Raw genomic sequence first — 21,735 nt, 5'->3', positions numbered from 1 at the left:
CGCGTGGTCCGGCCCGGCCCGCCCGTTCCCGGTGCCCTTGGCGCGGCCGCTGCGGTCCCGCTGCGGCGCGAGCGGCGGTAATGGCGGGGTCGCGCGGGGCGGGACCGCTGTCGGGCCTGCCGGGAGCGCCTCGGCCGGGACACGGCGCCGGGCGGGCGGGAGCGAGCGCCCCTCAGCCGTGGGGCTTTACGGCGGTCGGGTCCCGGGCAGGCCGGAGGCGGCTGAGCCGGGAGGTGGTGGGGCCGTGCCGCGAGTCAGCGGCCGGGCCCGGGCGGGGGTTCCGCAGGGGGTGCCCGCTTGTCCGCCTGCCTGTCCGCCTGGCTGTCCGCCTGGCTGGCCGCCCCACAGCGGCCGCGGCGCGAACGGCGGCGGAGTTCGCCCTCGGGAGCCGGCCGGGGTCCGAGCCCGCGGCTGTGTGACAGACCTCACTGGCATCCCGTGTAATTCCCTAATCTGGAAGGCGTTGGTTGGGTTGGAAAGGTTTTCTGGGCCCCTATAGTTTGGAGAGGTCTGCGAGGGGATCTCACTAATGGGTGTAAATATCTCAAAGACGGGTGCCAAACTCTTTTCGTTGGTGCCCAGCAATGGGACGAGGAGCAATAGCCATTGCTAAAACACAAGAAGTTCTGCCTCAAGACGAGGAAGAACTTCTTCAATTTGAGGGTTACAGAGCACTGGAACAGCTTTCCAGAGAGGCCGTGAAGTCTCCCTATCTGGAGACATTGAGAAACCACCAGGATGTGTTGACAGAGAGGTTGGACTGGATGATCTCCAAAGGTCAATTCCAACTGTAATGATTCTGTCATTCTGTGATTTTAGAAAAGTCCTTTCTTATCTGTCAGTCTCTGAGACTTGACGCAGATAATGAAGTCTCCTTCTACAGAAGTTTAGGTTATGAAAGTGTTTCTAATGCTTTACAGAGTAGCAAACTTCTATAGAATTGCTTTAAAGAGTAAATTAAAGAGATGTTTTATTTCTCTCCTGTTTTAGGATGAAATCCTTTTTCCCAGGGTTAACATTTAGGATTATTTCTAAGAAGGCCGGGTATGGGTTTGAGAGCAGCGTGTTTCTCCCAGGAAGTGTTTGATAGCCTTCATGTATATTATGTAATTGTGGAATCCTAATAAGTGAGAGTAAAGGTGCCAAGCATGCACCAGTTTCCAAGTGCACAAGTATTAGTACCTCTTACCTCCTACACTTTTCTTTCTAGCAGTCATGGTGAATTTCGCCCAAGCTGTGCGTGAACACTGGGTTCACATCCTTGTTCCCTTAGGATTTGTGATTGGATGCTATTTGGACAGATGGAATGATGAAAGATTGTCTGCCTTCAGAAACAAGAGCTTATTATATAAAAGGTCTGCTTTATGATGCCTCTTGTATACGTATATAGTTATTATTCAAAGTGCTTCTCAGTTCTTTTTTAGTCATGATTGTAACCAAAAAAAGGGAAGAAAGGCCTAAAAATATCAAGCATTCATGAAGTGTTTTAGGTCAGTAATACCCTCTGAAAACGGAATCTTTAGAAGCTAACATCTTCATGAAAGAAAGAATCATTAACTGCTGTCAAGTTCGTGGTCATGAAATATGGAAACCATTATTTTAACTCTCTGTAACTTCAGCAGAAAGCACAGTGCTTGAGTTTTTATTTTCTTTCTTAAATTTAAAATTATCACAGTGCTTTTTGACAAAATTCTTTTTATAAATGTGTGTTACTTAAAAGTAATTACCAAGTTCTTGAAAATTAACATACAACCTGCTATGTCTTCACTGAATTATGTGATTATATACACTGATGAGTTTGGGTTTTCTGGCTCTGGTTCCTCAGGGAGTATTTACATCAGAGAACTTCAGGCATTGACTCACCTGTGTCAGTTCTAATTCTGTATTAGGTCTTGAGGTTAACAAAAGAGGAGAGAAAAAAGTCATATTGCAGAAACTGATAGTAGCTATCAGTTTTCTAGTGGATTTGTCTTTCCTCCTCTGGCCTCACCTAAATTCATTTTGAATCAGAAAGAAAGCTTTTGACATAATCCACTCCCCTGATACATTAGCACTTTTCTTAATGTATTTGTTAGTGAAGTTGGGCTGCTATGTTGGTGTCTTGTAAAAATCCCTTCTTCTTTCACATTTCTCTTTCCACTAAAGTAATGAATTGTTACATTTTAAGAAAGTAGAATTTTTCATTTTGGATCCAGTTAAAAGTCTGTTAACTACTTAGAAGTCAGCTGTTCTGTGCTTCCATTTAAATGAATGGAAATTCAGAGGACTCAATCCATTGAAGCTTTTGAAAGAAAGGAGGAAGTTTATCAGTATGGAAAGATTTTTAACTGACAGCAATTGCAAGGAAAATTAAATTTTTACATAAATCTCAAATTGAAGGTATGGTTGAATGTAAACTAACACAAATATTAATAATTATTCTAAAAATAATGATACTAATTTTAGTCTCTTCCCTCTTGTTTTTTGGGTTTTTTTCTACACAGGGAATTGAAGCCTGGTGAAGAAGTAACTTGGAAATAAAAGCTGATGATGAAAAGGAAGACATTTTTGTTTGATTCATCGTCTTACATATTGAAAGAACAGGAATATGATTTTTACCCTGAGAGGATACTACAGTAAAGGACATCTGCAGTTCATCAGTGCTAGTTTAATATCTGGTGTTACTTTTTGAAGATGATTTAATTACATGACTCATATATGTTCAGGAGTTCCATTAGTCCACAAGCATTGAGAGAATTTTCTTCCTTACTCTGGAAAGGAGAGGAAGAATTATAGAATAAACTATGCAAAAATCATTTATGTTGGTATTGCTGTGTATGGTGTGGAATCCGTGTGTTTATAGCTATTTCATGAACTAGCCTTCAAAGAAATACTTCCATAAATCCAGAATGTGTTTGACAGGTACTGAACCTGCTTAAGTTGCTTTCTGGATTGTCTCTGTAGGCTTGTTTGGAATAGTGGTTAAGCAGTTATTGAGGCTTTGTGAGCGGACCAGGAGGGTCTAAGGAGTGCGCAGCTGGTGAGCACAAGGCAGGAGCGGTGCCGGGCGCCGCTCCGCTCGGTGCGGGGGAAGCGGCGCGGGCCGGTGCGGATAGAAGCGGCGCGGGGCCGGTGCGGATAGAAGCGGCGCGGGGCCGGTGCGGATAGAAGCGGTACCGGGCCGGTGCGGATAGAAGCGGTACCGGGCCGGTGCGGGAGAAGCGGCGCGGGGCCGGTGCGGATAGAAGCGGTCCCGGGCCGGTGCGGATAGAAGCGGCGCGGGGCCGGTGCGGATAGAAGCGGTACCGGGCCGGTGCGGATAGAAGCGGTACCGGGCCGGTGCGGATGGAAGCGGTACCGGGCCGGTGCGGATAGAAGCGGTACCGGGCCGGTGCGGATAGAAGCGGTACCGGGCCGGTGCGGATGGAAGCGGTACCGGGCGGTGCGGATAGAAGCGGTACCGGGCCGGTGCGGATGGAAGCGGTCCCGGGCCGGTGCGGATAGAAGCGGTACCGGGCCGGTGCGGATGGAAGCGGTACCGGGCCGGTGCGGATAGAAGCGGCGCGGGGCCGGTGCGGATAGAAGCAGTACCGGGCCGGTGCGGATAGAAGCGGTACCGGGCCGGTGCGGATAGAAGCGGCGCGGGGCCGGTGCGGATGGAAGCGGTACCGGGCCGGTGCGGATAGAAGCGGTACCGGCCGGTGCGGATGGAAGCGGTCCCGGGCCGGTGCGGATGGAAGCGGTACCGGGCCGGTGCGGATAGAAGCGGCGCGGGGCCGGTGCGGATAGAAGCGGCGCGGGGCCGGTGCGGATAGAAGCGGCGCGGGGCCGGTGCGGATAGAAGCGGTGCCGGGCCGGTGCGGATAGAAGCGGTACCGGGCCGGTGCGGATGGAAGCGGTACCGGGCCGGTGCGGATGGAAGCGGTACCGGGCGGTGCGGATAGAAGCGGTACCGGGCCGGTGCGGATGGAAGCGGTCCCGGGCCGGTGCGGATGGAAGCGGTACCGGGCCGGTGCGGATAGAAGCGGTACCGGGCCGGTGCGGATGGAAGCGGTCCCGGGCCGGTGCGGATAGAAGCGGTCCCGGGCCGGTGCGGGGCCAGCCGGCAGAGGAGCGAGCCGGCGGCGGGTGTCGCTCCCTGCGGGCGCTGCTGCCGCGCGGGGGCGCTCGCGGCCAGCGACGGTTTAGGCCGCCGGCCTCCTCTCCGGCAGGGGGCGCCAGAGCGGCGGGCGGGCCGGGCGCAGCCGGCGGGGCCTGCCCTGCGCGGCCGGGGGGCGATGGGCGCCGCGATTGGCCGGGCGGGTCACGTGGGGCGGGGGCTGCGGCTGCCACAGTAAACATGGAGTCGATCTTCCACGAGCGGGTGAGCGAGGGAGGGAGGCAGCGAGCGAGGGAGGAGCGGGCGGATCCCGCTGCCTGCCCGCCTTGGGTACAGCGCCGTCGGTTGTGGCCTTCCGGGCCGCCGAGACGGGGGAGGCGCGCGAGCTCTCCCTGAGGATCCGCTGGGGCGGTGCCCGGGCCTCCCGCCCCGCGGGGCAGCCCCCGGGGTGCGCTCGGCCTGTGTCGGGCCGGGCCGGGCCGCGCTCTCCTTCCCTGGCGTCTCTCACCTCCGGCAGTGCCTTGCCCTCTGCCTTGCGCGAAAGCCAGGCCCCTCGCGCGACGGTGCCTGTGGCCCGTCCCAGCTGGACGTTGCCGTCCCTTCCAGCCCTCCAGGGAAAGGACAGTCAGGGCTGAGCCTCGGTGTCTTCTTTGGCACGGGAACCGTGTTCTGGGGACTGCAGAAACAGCCCCCGGGTGTGGGGAAGTGTAGGCTGCAGCTACTTCTCTTTCCTGAGAGAGAGCTCGCAAGGCTGAGAAATGAGTACGAGGAGAAGCAGCGGCAGGCGGGGCTGTCCCTGTGCTCTCAGAGCCATCTCGTCACCGAGCCTGGCTTGGCTGGGCTTGTGTAATGAGCACGGACTGGGAGAACTGCTAGAGAAATCGCAGTTCATATAATGTACTTCTGTGTGCCGAGCAGTATTTCCTGTTTTGGAGGAAAATGCTGCTGTGAACTGCTGTGTTTTATCCAGGTTCCCAAATATGACCTATTTCTGTTTTAATGCTGTTCAAAGTATAATTGGATTTTTTCTTGCACTTTGCCAATGTCTCTTCAACTTTATTGTGTTAATACTAGTTCTGTTACTTTGTTTTGTTATGTCGAATTTATTTAAGAAGTCAAGTAAGATAGCCGTGTGCTGTCCTTTAAAAAATTGCTGTTCTGAGATCCATAAAAACTGGGGAGTGCTCTTTCTGAGTAGGTTTGGGTTGCAAAATTTGGCGAGTGTTGTGGTGTTAAGTAGCTGCTGTTCAGAGGGCAAGTGTTGGATTTCAGCTGTGATGGCCTCTGCTTCAGTGACCTTCAGTCTGGCTTTGAAAACAGTTTAACAGATGCACTCTTCTTACGTGGCCTTGTCTATCACAGTATGAATTAACTTTTTATTACTGAGTTGCTTTCTAGTTTAATAACAAAGCTTGTGAAATTGAAGTGACAAAGCATAATACATTCAGAGTTACAAGGTGAGATGGTAACTTGTACTTTCTCTGCCTTCTGGGGAAGGGTGAGTTGACAGTCTCTCACGTGAAACATACCTGCTCCCTGGTAAGTTAGTAACACAGTTAAAACGTTGCACATCAACATGTTTTAAGTTTGAAAGCCAAACATTTTTATTCTGTTATTATTTTAGGGAAAATCTAACTGAATTATTATTTTTCTTAAGGGGTATTTTTTCCCCCATCAAGTGCTGTCAAAATATTTAGAAGCACTGCATGTTCCTGAGTCTGCATACCCCAGTTGTTTTGATAGAAACACACGAGGAACATGGTATTTATTAAGAAAATTTAATAAAACAACCAGCGTTGTGGCCTTTTTAGAGACAAATAGCAGTTGCAGAAAGCAGGATTTAAGTATGGGGCTTCAGGAGTCCCAATCTGCGAAGTTTGTCCTTTCCTTGGTAAGATAAAAGTGATCAAAAACATTGAAAGCAGGGCAGCATTTTATGTCAGGAGAGGTTTCAATGAGAGGATTTCAGCTTATGGTAAAGAAGCAGTGTTCTCTGCACAAAACAATGGAAGTTCATGTCAGTTAAATACTGTAGGATCTCTTTTTTGCATTTGGCACTTTATGTGTATGACTTTTACACATGAGAATTAAGGTTTATTACTTTCAGATAATGCTGTACGAATACAGAAAGGTCCTTTTAGTGAAATTAGTATGTAAGCATATAATACATCTAATTCCAGTGGTATTTTAGTATCTCTCTCTTTTTCTATCAGTTTCATGTTACTCCAGTGGGGAAGCCTGTGATTGTTGAGCAGGTTCTTCTGTTCTTCTTCTGTTGCAGTTTGGTCATATGACCAGCAGTAGGGATGTGGTCCCAGAGGGACAGAAATTTGTGTTTAGTCTTGAGTTTCTTGCTGCAGGAAGGGCATGAGCTGGAGGAGGCTTCTGGATTCCACTCAAGCCTGGCTGTACAGCCAGTGCAGCTTCAGTAACTCATTGTTCAACTGAGCGATGAAGCCATAGGAAGATTCTGGAATAAAGAGAACTTTTGAGGTTTCAACTGTAAGGGAGATCATGGGAGAGTTCTGTATATGATTTGTATGATGCTTTTATGGAATTTTAAAGAATATTCCTCAAAGGCATATTTTTGTATTCTTAGTTTCTGTGGGGCTGGCTTGAGGGAGGGGTGTCAGATTTTTAATTGAGGGGTTTTGTTTTTAATGAAGAGCATGTGTAGGAGAGTTCTTAATGTAAATAAAAATGAAATGAAGACTGATTAAAACAAAAGAGAAAAGCAAGATTTTAAAACTGATGTTACTTGTCTTGCACATGTAGTTACAGTTATTTGTAGGAAAAGGTTCCTTTTCATGAGAAACTGCTTTGCTTGGTTTATATTGTGGTTTGTTTTTAATGAGACAGTGTTGTATCTCATATATGAAAATGTTGGAGCCTGTCATGCATTCATTCAGATCAGAGATTTTTTTGAATTTGTACTAAAAAATCATGACTGACATTGTTAGTTAACTCTTTTAAAATTTGTGCCAGTGTTTTAAAAATCTTACACTATAGTTCTATTACCTGTAACGTGTTGCATATGTAACCAAGTATCTGGAGTGTTTTTTATTTGAATGGTCTATCAATAAAAAAAAATATTTATGTTGTTTAATATGCTGAATTTAATATTTTTCTCTTGTTTCCCCATAATTGTTTTCAGGATTTTCAAACTAGTGGCATGATTTTATCTACTTCCTCTATGTAAATTTCATGTTAAAAAGGAGCTTTATTGTTCTTCCAGCTCCTAATCACTTTCTCAGCAATAACGTGGAGGGCAGATTGTCAATAACCACACCAGGAAGGGAAGAAAAGTTAAAAAATAATGAGAGTGTCTGTTATAGAAAATGTTTGTTCTAGGAAGTGGAGATCTAAACGGTTTGATTTTCATGTACTGATGTTTTGGAAGAGGATAGAATCCATTGTTCTGATGGTTGCAGAATCTTTGTGTGATTAATTGCCTTTTCAAAAACAATTTTTACATGAAATTTATTTCCCTTAAAGAAATAAGGTGGTATGGATGTTGGGTTTTCTCCAATCAAGTTGATGGGAGGATTGTATTCTATAGCTTGCACTGTAATACACTGAAAGAATATATGGTATTCTGCATGAGTGGAGAGGGCAGGAAGTTTTCCAGAATGAAACAGTTGAGTCATTTTACAGAGTTTGCATTAACCTGTGGTGGTTTTATTTTCTTTTTTTTCTTTTTGTTTTTTCCATATTTTTCTCTTCCATTATTAGCAAGAAGGCTCACTATGTGCTCAACATTGTCTGAATAATTTGCTGCAAGGTGAATATTTTAGTCCTGTTGAGTTATCCTCTATTGCACAGCAATTGGATGAGGAAGAAAGGATGAGAATGGCAGAGGGAGGAGTATCTAGTGAAGAATACAGAACATTCTTACAGGTAAAATTATGTTCATTTGTGGTTGCATGATATTGCCTGAAATGAAATGTTGTCTGGCACAGACCTGCTATTCTTGCATAGCTAGACAAGGTTAATTTTCTAGTGCTAAAGTTTTTTAAATTTATAGGCCTTTTAATTTATGCATCTTAGATGTGGCATTTTCAAATGTTACTAGTACAGCTTTACAATAATTCTACAAAAAGTTATATTACCTTCATCTCACAAGTAGAAAGATCAGGCATGATGAGGAGGATCAGTAATTCACCTTTTGTTTTTGTAAGCCAGTGTCAGATAGGAACAGAAATTCCCATGTCTGTCTGCACTTTAAGCACTGAACATCTCTAAAGCTTTGAGTTTTAAATGAAAATGCTTATTTGGGGCATTGTAATCAGTTGTACAGACAAAGACATAAGTCATTGCTTTAAGAATCTGCAGTTATATTTATTTGCTCAACTCAATTATTTTTGACCTTTTATGCTTATACCAGTTTTCCCTTTTCTTCCTCCCAACTTAACATCAAGCAGCAGCCTTCTGTAAATATGGATGATAGTGGATTCTTCTCAATTCAAGTAAGCACAGCTCTCTTCTGACACCATTTTCTATTTATGCAACGAAGGTTCTTTAATGTAATTTAAGTGGCATTGAGGTTTTCAATCTAGTTACCACTTTATGGCTTTAATGGGATTAAGTGCTGAACTTCCAAAGATTCAGAGTGCTTTTCTTTTAAGAACAATGACTTGCAGTTCTTCAGTTCATGGGCCCTCAAGTGCATAGGAGAAGCATGGATTCAGGAACTGTGAAATGATACCTGCTGGCAATAAGCTTGAGTTCTAAGTTGTTTCTTGTGGGCACTTCAGGTGTACACCTTGGCTCTCACAGACTGCAGGTGAAAAGGCAGAATTCATATTGCTTTCTCAAATTATACACTGGAAAGCCCTTGGCAATGATTACAGGGTTATCAGTGATCTGCATATTTTTCTTGGGTGTCTTTGGTTTTTTAAAGGCAATAGGGGAAAACTAATAAATAATAAATACTTAAACCAGACCAACAGCAAAAAAAGTTTTGAACGCCAAACTGGGGCTTTTGTCTAAAGTAGAACTCTGAGTATCTTTGGCTGTCTCCCAAGCTTTCAGTGCTCCAGACTCGCTCAAGAGCCTCTCTTCCTTATGGCCAAATGGGCTGTTTTTCTTTTTAGCAAGAAACCATTAACAGTTTGGCTTTTCGGCTGTCTTTGGGCTGCTTCAGTAGCTGAAAGAAAATGCTTCCTTGTTCTGCTGTTTTGTCCTATCAGTGTGTTATCATTTGAGGCACAGTTGGCTTGCTGAAAGGAGCTTGAATTGTTAACTTAAAAGTTCTTACAGCATTATTTTGTGTAGCTTTAAAGAGTTTGTAAAAGAGTTGATGCTCAGATTGTGTGATAATCCAGTGGTACAAAATTCCAGCAGTTACTGTGAAGAAAGATTGAGATTATACTGGGGAAGGGAGGGGGAAGTAAGGGCAGAGCAGTGCATTGCAAGTAGAGAGATGACAGCTTGCGAAGTGTCTGTGAAAGGTGAAATGACAGCTTTGTTTGGAGGAGTATGCTCATTAACACAGTTCTGTTAAACCCTAGTTTTGTTACTTCTCCTTAGATAAGATATGAGTGTTATGCTTGCATGTGGATTCATGACAGCTGCATTTTGTGTAATATGATTTTGAATAATTTCCTAGGTTTCCAGGCAATGTTTTGAAATGTAAGTTTATGAAAACAGTATAATTGTTTAGCATAGCTAAGATGGTTTCATGGCTTGAATTTAGATTTGAACTAGTCTGACTCATGAAAAGTGTTCTTTTTTGACAGGTTATAAGCAATGCCTTGAAAGTGTGGGGTTTAGAACTAATCCTCTTCAACAGCCCAGAGTACCAGAGACTTGGGATCGATCCTATGTAAGACTCTTTTAGCACCTTGTTTTTATTTTACTGTATAAATACTGCTAATATGCATTTTATATTTTTCTTTTAAATTGCTGCTTTATGCTCTGTTGCATTTTGATGTTTGTATTACCCCCTGGCCTTGATTTTTTTTCTTTCTGGGGGCGCATGAGAACATCTGTCCTCTGTGCCTTCATGATATTTTAGTATCTGTGGCATCACAGTAATATGTAGATTTCAGTGATATTGACAACCTGCTGAATGTTATAAAAGCAGTATGTGTATTCTGTAATGTAACATCAATGGTTGTATTACTGAAACTTTATTATATTAAGTTCAAATTAGTGATAGCAAAGGTCTTAAACATTATTATGTACTCTGATTTTAGAGTATTTAATTTTATTTATATCTTTTGTTTTTCTTTTTACAGAAATGAAAAATCATTTATTTGTAATTATAAGGAACACTGGTTTACAGTTCGAAAGTTAGGAAAACAGGTGATACTGTCTTTTTTTATTTTAAAATTGACTTCAGAAAAGGGTGTGGGAAAGTGATTGCAAGTAGATTGTACTTCTCTTTTGCAAGCTTTTGCTGCAGTTTGGTTTAATAGTATCCCATATTTTAAAAAGGTAAATGTCTGTTGTATCACAAAAATGCCAGGCAGGTCATTGTAAATGTTAACCTGGGAAAAGACTGTAGGATCAATTCTCTAGTGAATCTGTCCTTTGGGGAGCTGCAGCTCTGGTAGGGTCTTATGTGACTTCTTAAGCTTTTTTTTTTTTTTTTTTTTTTTTTTTTTTTTTTCTGCATGAAATACTGAAGAAAAGTTGCAGTAGGGGGTCAGGGGGAGTAGGGGATCCTGAACAAAGATTAGGATCCCTACAGAATTCAAACTTACTTTAATACAGTAAGATATTGGCATTGTAAAATAATTTTGTTTATTTAAATGAACAGTAGATATAAGGAAAAGTTCAAGGTTTTGATGGGTAATAATGGATACTCAAAAGAGTATCTATTAGAATAAAGTTTGGGGAAGTAGAATCTCAACTTTATACTATTATAGAAAACTTTGAAACAGTTGTATTCTAAGCAGGAAATAGTTATTAAAGGTAAGGGATAGTTATATTAGTATATGGTACTTAGTTCATATCCATGTCCCTTACAACACCAATTCAGTGTTTTATTTCAGCAGCCAATCATTTTCCTGCATCATACTTGCAGCTCATGTTGTATAAAAGTTTATGAGCTTTTATACATAAGCTGATTTGGTGTTTGATTTTTTTAGGGTTTTTTTCATAGCAAACATTAATGGAAAACAGCTTTTAGAGTCTGTAATAGTGGGACAGGAGTCTGTTTGCCCATTTGGTTCCTTTTTGCAAGTTCTTGCTACTTATGTTGTCATCCAGATTAAAAAAAAATAAAGAAAAATCACCTGTGAGTGAGAAAACTAAACTCTACTGTTCTGCCTGAGTTTAAAAGTATGGCTAATGTTTACAGGCATTTTTTGTTTATTTGATATCAAAAAGGCTGGATATTGTCTTAAAATTATGCTTATTATACAATGCAACCAAGTTGGGTGGAATTTTATGAGAGAGCATTCTAACCCAAGACATCCTCAGCTAGAGGGGGGATGTCTTTTTCCTCTTTTACCTCTGGCTTGTAACCACATGAAGACAATACAAGGTGTCTGTTGTCTAGAGGGTAATGAGAACATTTGAAAAAATAGTTTGCTTCTCTGTAACAGTTAAAGCAAAATTAGTTTAAGAAAATTTTCTCCTCCATAATGTCTTTCAAAATTTGTTATAGTCTCTTCATCAAATTTTTTACAGAACTTTTTATTCCCCTGCTCTTCTACACTGTTGGTCTTCTTTCCTAGTGGCAAATGAAGTGATTGCATGACAGGGTGGTAGATAGTCACTTATATTATTGTATGGGCCTGGCTGCAATTGTGTGGGTGCATATATGGAAGTTGGGGTAGATCAGTGCATTTCTGTGAGAATGGAGATAAAATTCTCTTTCCACTAACTCAGATGGTGCTTTCTGGTTAAAAATGAGTAATATTGAATGCGTAGGTAAAAAAAAAAAAAGGTTATTTAGCTTAATTGGAATATATATGGGGGTTTAAAGGTAGAATATTTTGTTTCACATTAAATATATTTTCTCTCTAGAAGTTTTATGTAAGTATAATACTGCTTCTGTTTAGAAGTATTATAAATTACTAGTTATGGTCTTTGGGTAACTAGAAATGAGTTGTGTATGTTTATATGAAGTGTCCCATGTTGTAATACAGGGTTGTAATATCAGTATACTAGATTTGAGTAATTTTTAAAAATTTTTTTAAGTTTAAAAATTATCTGAGGGAAGGGTAGACATTAGTTTTCAGCATCATGAGTTAAAGGTGGAATGTTCCATGAAAGTAATTAATGGAAATAATTGAATGTCTGTTTTATGTATCTATTAATTTTTTAACACATAGCATTTAGCTGATGAAGGGTTTCTTACTGCATTAGGGGTTTGAAACTAGGATTAAGCATAATTTTAGAATGATGTCTGAAATAAATCAAAATACAATGATTAAAGATTATCTATTTTAATGTGTTTCCCTACTGCCAGTATTCAGTAATGAGACAGAGCATGCAATAATTTCCACACTTTAGATGTCCTGTAAGAGTATTTGAAGAATAACTTTTAGCAGTATAGGTATTATGTTTCAAAAAATTTTATTTGTTAGCCAAATAAATCTAGTAAACTATTTCACAATAAAAAATTACCACAATGTACAGGAATGAATTATCAAGTAATCTTCATGCTAATTTGTTCTCTCAACCTTTTTTTTTTCCTTAATTACAGTGGTTTAACTTGAACTCTCTCTTGATGGGTCCAGAGCTAATATCAGATACATATCTTGCACTTTTCTTGGCTCAATTACAACAAGAAGGTAATAGTAACTTGCATATGTTAAATCTCATAAATTAAAAGTAGGTCATAATCATTATTTCTTAGAGCTTATGTATTCAGTTAACTACCCTTAGTTTGATGATTGAAATAGTGAAATAACTCAAGTACTTATAATGAAAGGTAAAGTCTTGCATCTTAAATTGCACATTATTGTATTCCATATAGTGTGTGTTTTAGAGTGTTTATATCTGCACTTTAATGCTGTAGACTTACAGTTTCTTTTTCTCAGGTTATTCCATATTTGTAGTAAAAGGTGATCTGCCAGACTGTGAGGCTGATCAGCTGCTGCAGATGATTCGGGTACAGCAGATGCAGCGACCAAAACTGATTGGAGAAGAAGCAGCACAGTCAAGAGATCAGAGGTAAGGTAAATAAAGATTTTATTTCAATAATGTTCAGTATGATTGGTTTGTAATTTGGAAGTAATAAAAAGTGCCTTTAGTTCAATGTTTATTGCTGTTGCACACAGGAAAAGCAAGCTGATGGACAACAAATGGTGTATTTTTAAGTGGGCAAAAGCTGCCTTGATAAGGATTGAGTATTTCCATGTGCATAAGCATATTATAGTGGAGATTTTTGACTTAAGGAGGAAAATTATTTAGCAAATCTTATAAACTATGGTTAATAGTAATTCTTTTATAATTAAGACTGGTTTGTGCATTCTGTCATAAGTAGAAAAGAATGAGAAACTGCTCTATGAATTCCACATCATATAAATCATACAGCAATTCCTTTTGTAATAATTTCACTGTAACGCTGGGGTGCTGCTCATTTTTTATGCATTCTGCTAATATAAAACATCCTTGAAAGCATATAAAATTGGTACTTTATGAACTTCTGCAATGATTTCACTGAATTTTCATAGTGAATAAATTGCATACTAATAAAAAGGCTTTAGGCTTCTCAGAGGTGTTCATTACTTTTTTTTTTTTGGTAAGCTTAAACTGATGTTGTAAGTTGATGGAATAATAAGCAGTAACATGGAAAGAGTGTACAGTTTACATGGGTTCTGTTGCTTTAGTGTGGCCTTCAAGGCCTCCTGAGGAGACCATATGCACTCTTTTCTGTTGATGTAACTGTTTAAAAAGCAGTAGGTTTGAATAACACATATCATGGCTTTTTGCAGCCTTACAGCTTTTGACAATTTACTGTCTAACAGCTTTGTGTCAACATGTGCATTGCTTTAGAGGTCAGTGTGTTAAGGTTGCTCTGCGTTTGCTTGCAGCCCTTCTGTGCGTCTTCATTTCTCAGGAAAATACTTTTTTATGTAACAGAGTTTCACAAGAAAAATGTTTTTCCCAAAGTTAGACCTAGAGTTAAATTGGCAGAACGTACTAATTTAAACCTCACAATAAAATCTAATAAAATTTCTGTCTGAATTTTTCTATTAATGTGTGAATTTCACAGGCTACCCAGAAGTGATGCGGACCAAGCAATAGAAGTGAACCATCCTTTTGATGGAACAGCCATGTTAGATGAAGATGAAGAAAATTTTCAGAGAGCCCTGGCTCTAAGCAGGCAGGAAATTGATATGGAGGATGAAGAAGCTGATCTTCGCAGAGCCATTCAGCTCAGCATGCAAGGTGCAGTGCTCATCTAAATTTCTTACAGTGCTTTAAGCAGCTCCTGGAATCAGTTTGTCAGGCACTTTTTCCAGCATGTATCGGTATCTGTGGAAAGACTGGTTTGAGGCATGGAAGGACAATCCAGGATTGCCCATAACTTTCTCCCTCCTGCTTTTTGAAAAGTTGTAATTTGCATGTCATCATTGATTATTAGGAAGGAAGAACAAATTGGCAAAGGGTAGCAGGAGGAAAGGGAAACACTCCTAAGGTGAGAAGAGAAATTATCAAGCAAAGTTCTTCTAAGTGCTTAGTTCTCCAAAAAGCCTTTCTTCTTCTCAAGTTTGAGGACATTTCTAAAGTTACATATTATTTACTAACTTAATTTTACTATAATTAGTAGGATATGGCATGTTCTGCTTTTAGGTAGCCGTCGAAGTGAGCTCTCAGGCTCATTACCACAAAATGTGCCTCAGTCGTCCCACAGCAGTCAGACAGACTCCCTTTCTTCAGAAGAACTGCGAAGGAGAAGACAAGCATATTTTGAAAAGTAAAGTAGCTGATAGAAAACTGCATGTGGAAGTACAGTGCTTTTGGGGTGTGGATGGGTTTCTTACTGAGGTCCAGCTCAACTTTTCTGTCTTAATATGATTTCTAACAGTACCTGAATTTTACTATTCTCAGGTGGTTCTTACAGAGAAACCTCTAGTAAGAGGGTGTTTGTTAATAATGCAGTAGTCTTGCTACTACTGCAAGTCTTGTGAAGAAAGAAAACATACATTATAGAAGTATTTTAAATGAAATCCTGGAAATTTCTGCAACTACCTTCCCAACAAAAAGTATTATTTCTCCAAGACTTTGCTTTGGGTAATGATGCTTCTCATGTGCATCATATAAAAGCATTGTACATATTTTGTGTTACTATTCTGGTATACCTTCTTAACAGTTGAGTTATTGAAGCTTTTCCTTATCTCTGTCATGTAGTAATAGAGAAAATAAAGACCAAGGAGAAATGCTATGGATGGGAGGAGTTAGACTTCACATGGTAGGATAAGAATGCAGAGCTTCCGAATCCTGGGAGAATAGTCTTGTGGCTTGGAGTATAATACTGGGAAGATAGGTATCTGAAGGTTAGCAGGGTGAAATGATTAAAGAGATTTTGGGCACAGGGATGCTATTGTACCAAAGAGCTTCTACTTCTGACTCTTGGCCTTCCTTACAATGAAATGAACTTGACTCATGTCTCATGCTTGTGTTAATCTTATTCTCTTGCAAATTTACAACACTTTCAGACAGCAACAACAGCTACAGCAGCAAGATCAGACTCCAAACCTACAGGACAAAGCAACTCTTAGTTCAAGCACTCCAGAACCTGGCTCAGGTATTGTTTTTTAACATTACATCCAACACTGAAATGTGTCTTTTTCATCTTTGTGTTGTTTGTTAATTTTCCTTGTCTGCCTACTTTGTCACTTCAGCAGCCATTCCGACTGTACATTACAGCCATTACTGTATTGGCAGTGAAGGATCACTTCCCTGAAAAGCCTGTTTCCCTTTGAATGTCAATATCCTATTTCAAAGTGAAGAGCTGTTTGTTTGTTTTCTAAAATTACTTTCTGTAATTTAAAACTGTTTGTATTCTAAATTACTTTCAAAGTTATATGACAGCTTGGAATAGTATCTGACAAAATTACTGGAACCAGTTTTCAGAAGAGCACGTGTAGACATTACCAGTGTCAGGTACTGGTGAACCAAAATTGGTGTGTATTGTTACAAACTGACTGCTGTTGGTGAAAAACTATTTGCAAAATGTTCAGTGATTTTAAAAACAAAACCAGTTTTGTCAGTGGGTAGGAAAAGGTGGGTGTGGACAGAAGGAACAAATACATTTAACTATAATTAAGAACTGTGAATTTATTACAGCTCATATGCATGTATTGTCTTTAGGAGGTGATATGAGTGAAGAAGACATGCTTCAAGCAGCCATGAATATGTCCCTGGAGTCTGTCAGAAACCACTTGAATTCAGAAGAGGAGAAATAACATCATTTTTTTCCCTCTTATTGTCAAAACGCTAAGTCTCCATTAAAATTCTACTGTGTGAATATTGCACAAGCAGGGTTCATTTCAGCGTCCTGGAAGCAGGAATGAAAGGGGGGCTGCTAGAGGTCAATTTAGAGAGGATCTGCAAATACAAAAAAGATTGCACTAATTTAGAGAACTGTAGAACTTCTACTACAAACCATCTGCTCTCAAGAGTAGTGGTGTTAAAATTACTGGAAACATTCATCCAAAGTTAGACAAGGGTAGCAGTTGTAATTTAAAGTAAAGCTTTTAAAGCTTGCATTAAAAAAGCAAGTTTAAATTATTTTGAAGAATTCTATAGGAGATACAAATGGTGCTGAAAACAGCATCAAATTATTTTCTTCAGTACTAATGGAAAAACAGATACAAGTAATAAGTTATGCTCATAAATTATTTTAATAGATCACTCTAAAATGGGGAGAGTAATTAAATTCCGTTAATCTTAAATAATTTATTTTGTGATTGTTTATTATGGATGATTTAATGTCAACTTTTTGATCCTGCTGTCCACTTTTGAAATGATCCATTTTGCAGGAGAAACAAGAACCCGTAAATTTAATACTTTTCAATTCAAGACAAAATTGTATTGTTGACTATAATGTTACTCCTTAGTCTTTCAGTGATTTCTGGCTTTCTAACAATTTTTGATTTTACTTTTAATTCCAGTTGTAAGATTTTAGATCCATGTTTAACATACTGTCTTTTAGCAAATAACTTGCCTTATTTGGCTTGGGGTTTTGTTCTTGTTTGTTTTTAATTATTGTTTTCTTACGTTCTTCCTTGTTAAAGCCACTTTCTTTTTACTACAAAATTGTATTGAATAGGTTGAGTAGGTTGAATAGGTTTTCTTTTCTACCTCTTCCAGAGAATTTTCCTCTTCAAGCTCAACCCTTCATTCTGGCCTTTCAGTATGAAAGAGCTGTAACTGAGTGTAGAGAAGAGAAGTAGGAGAAAGTAGGAGGGGAATTTAGGTGCCATAAGGTCAGTGCCACAGACATAAAATGCACTCCTGCAATCTGAAATGACCCCTGTGCAAGTGGCTCTTTTAAGAATGAATATTTATGCCTGTGTGGATGTTCTTTCTGAAATGCTTTCCATGAGTGTCTGTCAGAATGTTGCAGTTTTTTCAGGAATGGCCTTTATTCACGCACCTTACAATTTTTTATTATGCTGTTTCTGATCCTGAGAAAAATTGGGAAGCAAAGTATGTGAGATAGCTTAGGCTATTGGTTGTAAGACATTTGCTTTGATGTCCAGGATGAATGTGTAACAGGGTGACCAAACCTGACCTTGATATTCAGTGCAACAAAATAGAGATGTTTCATTTTCCTAAATGGTGCTTGAAATACAAATTCTGTTTACATATAAATTCTATGGAAATATGTTGTAGATAGAGTATATAAGCTGTAGTCCAGTTAAAGCATTAACAGTTAGCACAGTCATTATAAGAATCTTTCAAAGATAACCCCAAATTTCTTTATCAAAATATTCTAAAGTTACATCTTTGCACAATAGTAACATTTAATTAAAATTAGTAGGAATTGAATGGTAGCTAGATGGAAATACACATTCAGCATCACGTAGTACTGTACATGAAAGGGCTCTTACCTCTCAGTAAAGATTTGTTTACAGCAATGGTTTCCTGATAGTTTGAGATATTATTATAGTATACATAATTGGGCTAAATTCTGTTTTTTCTTATCTATGTGTTGGATTTTCACCAATGTCATCAGAACCACTGGTATGTGTTACACAATACGGATTTTGACATGAGACAGCACTACTTTTTAAAAACTGATTTTTGTATTTTTAAAATAATCCTGTCATCCACATTTTAATTATTTGTAATGTCTCAAATTAATATAGCTAAACAATTACTTTAAAAGTCCATGTATAAGTATGCCATTTTGAAATGCTGTATTTTTCAGGGTGTGATTTTTGCTTTCAGTTTGAAATTTCTATGAAACTGAAAGCAAGAAAGGTGTCTAAAGCACTGGGGTTTTTTTCTCATCTGTCAATTAACCACAGCTTAATTTTCCTTTCTTGGTTGTGCCATAAACTAATTCTGAAATAAGACTCATTTTTATAAATAGGTGTAGCCTGGCAAGCTGATGCCAGCACTTGAAACTCAGACCTTTTATCCTCTATTATAAGAACATAAGAAAAATATTATTTCTATCTCTAGCAGCCCTATATTAAAAAACCAAAAAACCCAGCCCCTTAAATCTCACTGACTGTAACCCAGGCCAACTACATGATTTTATAATCACTAAAACATGGAACTTTGCCTTTGAACTTTCATGACACATCATAAGTCACTTCATCACCCCAATATTTTAATAAGGAAGAAATATACAATGTTAGTGCCTGAAAGGCACAGCTGAGACAGTGTTCACAGGGCCAACTGTTTCCCATTCTATGGAGAAACACTGTCACTGGACAAATGCCAGTTTGATTTTTAGAGGAATGTCAAGTTGAATGATGTAGGCATATCTATCTAGACAAGCAGTTACAAGAGAGCAATTTAAGCTACATATGTTAATTCACTTAATTCTGTCACTGAAAAAGACCTGCAAGAAACCAACCATTAATCCAGCCCAGTCCACCATTAATTGTGATGTTCCTAAGCACCACAGCTACATCTCTTTTAAGTAGCTTCAGGGAGGGGACTCGACCACTTCTCTGGGCAGCCTGTTCCAATGGTGGACAACCTTTTCAGGGAAGAAATACTTCCTGATACCCAAACTAAACCTCCCCTAGTACAAACTGAGGCCATTTCCTCTCATCTTGTCACTTGTTACCTGGGAGATGAGGCCGACACCTACCATGCTACAACCTCCTTTCAACACTTGTAGGGAGTGACAGGGTCTCTCTTTTAACTGTACCAAAGGGAAAAACTCATACTAATTGCTGACAGTATATATTTTATAATCCAGGTCTCAAGTTCAAAATGCCTGGACCTGCCAAGAAGCTGTCAATAAAACACTGCTGTCATTTTTTGGTGTTAATTTTTTCAATGATAAACAGTCATCAGTGTGACTTAACTATGCTTCTAATTTACTGATTTAGAGTGTGCTTCCGGTGTTACCTACCCTGTCAAGCTGAAGGGTTGGGTTTTTCCCATGTTACAGCTTTAGGCCAAAGTCCATTGTAAGGCAGCAGACATAGGTTTTTGGTGGTTTTGTTTTTTTGGTTTTTTTTTAATTATTGAATTCTATTTGATGGAATTTCAGACTTCATTCATTCAACAGATGCTACTGTTTTCCAGTGAATGTTCCATGTGACATAAATTATAGTGCCAGTAGAAATAAAAGGGGCAGGGGGAGTGAGTGATACAATAAATATCTTCCATAATTACTTCTCTAAATACAATTCTGCAAACTGCTTTCATGGTCTTACACTGAAGGTGGGAGGAACAAGAGCTGTGACGCAGTCATGCTTGCATGCAATTCTTGTTAGGCACAGCAAGTACAAATATGACCTGTTTAAATGCTTACATTTTTCTAGAGCTGAAACTAATATACTGGCTTGCTTTAACATTTGGGCTTCCTGTGCCCTTCAAAGAACTGCAGCAAATTTAAGTGTAGTTTTCAGCTAAGGTACTCTTCTGACTTGTCATACTTTATTACTTTGCAGACTGCTTGAAAATAACCAATACAAATTTAAATCTATGATGTGTTTTAATGTTGGACTATCAGTTCTATTACAAACTTACAGAATGGTGGGGGGGTTAAAATGGCTTCTGCAGAGGTCTAGTAAACAAATACCATCATTTGCAAGCTGTTTTGTCTTATTACAAAACTGGCTGGCTTAAAAATGAACGTGTTACAGTTCTAAAATCTGAATTTTTTTTGTATTATTGGTTCAAATAATAATGAAAACATAAAAATGTGGCCTTTGTACAGAAAAATACAGTATAGGGGAATAGGATCAGAGAATTAGAACTCAGACTTACAAAGAAGTATTTTTTTGCAATTCACATTACTAGTGCTTCACTTTTAAAGGAATTGAAATAAGAATCCAAGGAAGAGAATAACTGACAAGGAAACTTTTTTTAAGGGCTTAGATTGAAAATTATGTTGTTTGCTTGGTAAGCCATTACTGTCTTGCATAGAACAAACTTAAGTCCTGGAAAATCTTGATAATTATTCACAAATCATTACCAAAAAAAAAAAAAAAAGAAATTATGTCCAATGCATAATAAATACATACCTTCTCCATATAAACAATCACTTGTTCAAGTGAGAACAATACTTAATACATTTAAACTGGCTGGGTCCAAATTCTACTTCTTCAGTTTACAATTGGTAGCTTTGTCTTGTATCCAGGTTTTCATCTTAAAAGCATGAGCTCTTTTGCAATATTTTTTTTTAATCCTCATACACACATTTTGCCTTATTTGCATTTCAGAGATGGAGGGAATGCTGGAGTATTTAACCTGCCATAGTCACCTTCTTCCCCAGTTACAGTCCTTCAGACAGTTAGTTTCAACTGCTTTCACCAAATCAAAATACTTATATATTATTTTATTTGTTAAGAAAATAATTATAACTACACCTTTCTTTTAATCTCCCCCCCATACTCCGTACAGCCACTGTGTGAATTCAGGAGGGAACTTCAGGAGGGAAGAAAGGGATGGAATACTTAAATGCCACAGTGCAAAAGCAAAATGAAAAAAAAAAAAAAAAACCTTGATCTTTTCTTTAAAGCATGTAAGCTTTGATAAAAATTTACTTTTTGCTACATGAAACCCCTGTGTACAAATCACTGTAGAGTTAGGATTTTGTAATAATTGGAATAATTTTTCATCTCTTACCTAATAGTTGTGTATTTTAGAAATAATTTTCAGTAAGATCTTTTTGTCAAGACTGTTCTCATATCACATCTTTGACTCTGGATTCCTGTATAATTTTTGCCTATTTTGTGTACATAAAGCATAGAATACTGAAAAGATTTAAAAAGGGAAAGCTGAAATGCTTTGTCATTGTTTTGACTGGAAAATGGCAGCACTGTTCGATATTTTGAAAATGCTCTCCAAATAGGCATGAATATATATGGTTGTATTTGATATCACTTTTTTAAATAAATATGATTATAGCTTCTCATGTTTCTCTCTTAAGTTTTTGCATATGTGCTTTCCCTTATGTGTGGATTGGACATGGAATCATCAGACATTGAAATCTCATCCCTGGTATCAGTGGGCTTTGCACCAGAGGTATTTGGACAGAGCTGTGGAATAGTTTT

General features: G+C 39.4%; 2 protein-coding genes across 6 annotated transcripts; both read left to right on the top strand.

Moving 5' to 3' along the window:
• The first annotated feature begins 20 nt into the window (after positions 1-20).
• On the top strand, positions 21-2,795 carry NDUFB1 (NADH:ubiquinone oxidoreductase subunit B1). 4 transcript variants are annotated; one of them, XM_021531958.4, is made up of 3 exons: positions 21-77; positions 1,214-1,355; positions 2,484-2,795. In XM_021531958.4, exons 2-3 carry the CDS (start codon positions 1,216-1,218, stop codon positions 2,518-2,520), a joined length of 177 nt encoding a protein of 58 aa, XP_021387633.1. In that variant the 5' UTR covers positions 21-77; positions 1,214-1,215; the 3' UTR covers positions 2,521-2,795. The 4 variants fall into 4 exon arrangements, with proteins under 4 accessions (XP_021387633.1, XP_021387632.1, XP_085438422.1 ...); XM_021531957.4 differs by having other exon boundaries at positions 1,211-1,355; XM_085582296.1 differs by lacking the exon at positions 21-77 and adding an exon at positions 219-440 and having other exon boundaries at positions 1,211-1,355.
• Positions 2,796-4,182: 1,387 nt separating this feature from the next.
• Positions 4,183-21,596, top strand: ATXN3 (ataxin 3). Of its 2 annotated transcripts, XM_021531948.3 has the most exons (11): positions 4,183-4,342; positions 7,811-7,975; positions 8,500-8,544; positions 9,817-9,902; positions 10,318-10,384; positions 12,738-12,825; positions 13,075-13,207; positions 14,253-14,428; positions 14,834-14,957; positions 15,700-15,788; positions 16,355-21,596. In XM_021531948.3, exons 1-11 carry the CDS (start codon positions 4,319-4,321, stop codon positions 16,447-16,449), a joined length of 1,092 nt encoding a protein of 363 aa, XP_021387623.1. In that variant the 5' UTR covers positions 4,183-4,318; the 3' UTR covers positions 16,450-21,596. The 2 variants fall into 2 exon arrangements, with proteins under 2 accessions (XP_021387623.1, XP_085438408.1); XM_085582282.1 differs by lacking the exon at positions 14,834-14,957.
• The last annotated feature ends 139 nt before the right edge of the window (positions 21,597-21,735 follow it).

This window comes from Lonchura striata, chromosome 5 (genome assembly GCF_050655825.1).
Source record: "Lonchura striata isolate lonStrDom1 chromosome 5, ASM5065582v1, whole genome shotgun sequence".
Taxonomy (NCBI): Eukaryota; Metazoa; Chordata; class Aves; order Passeriformes; family Estrildidae; genus Lonchura; species Lonchura striata.
This window is presented reverse-complemented; position numbering and strand designations above follow the sequence as displayed.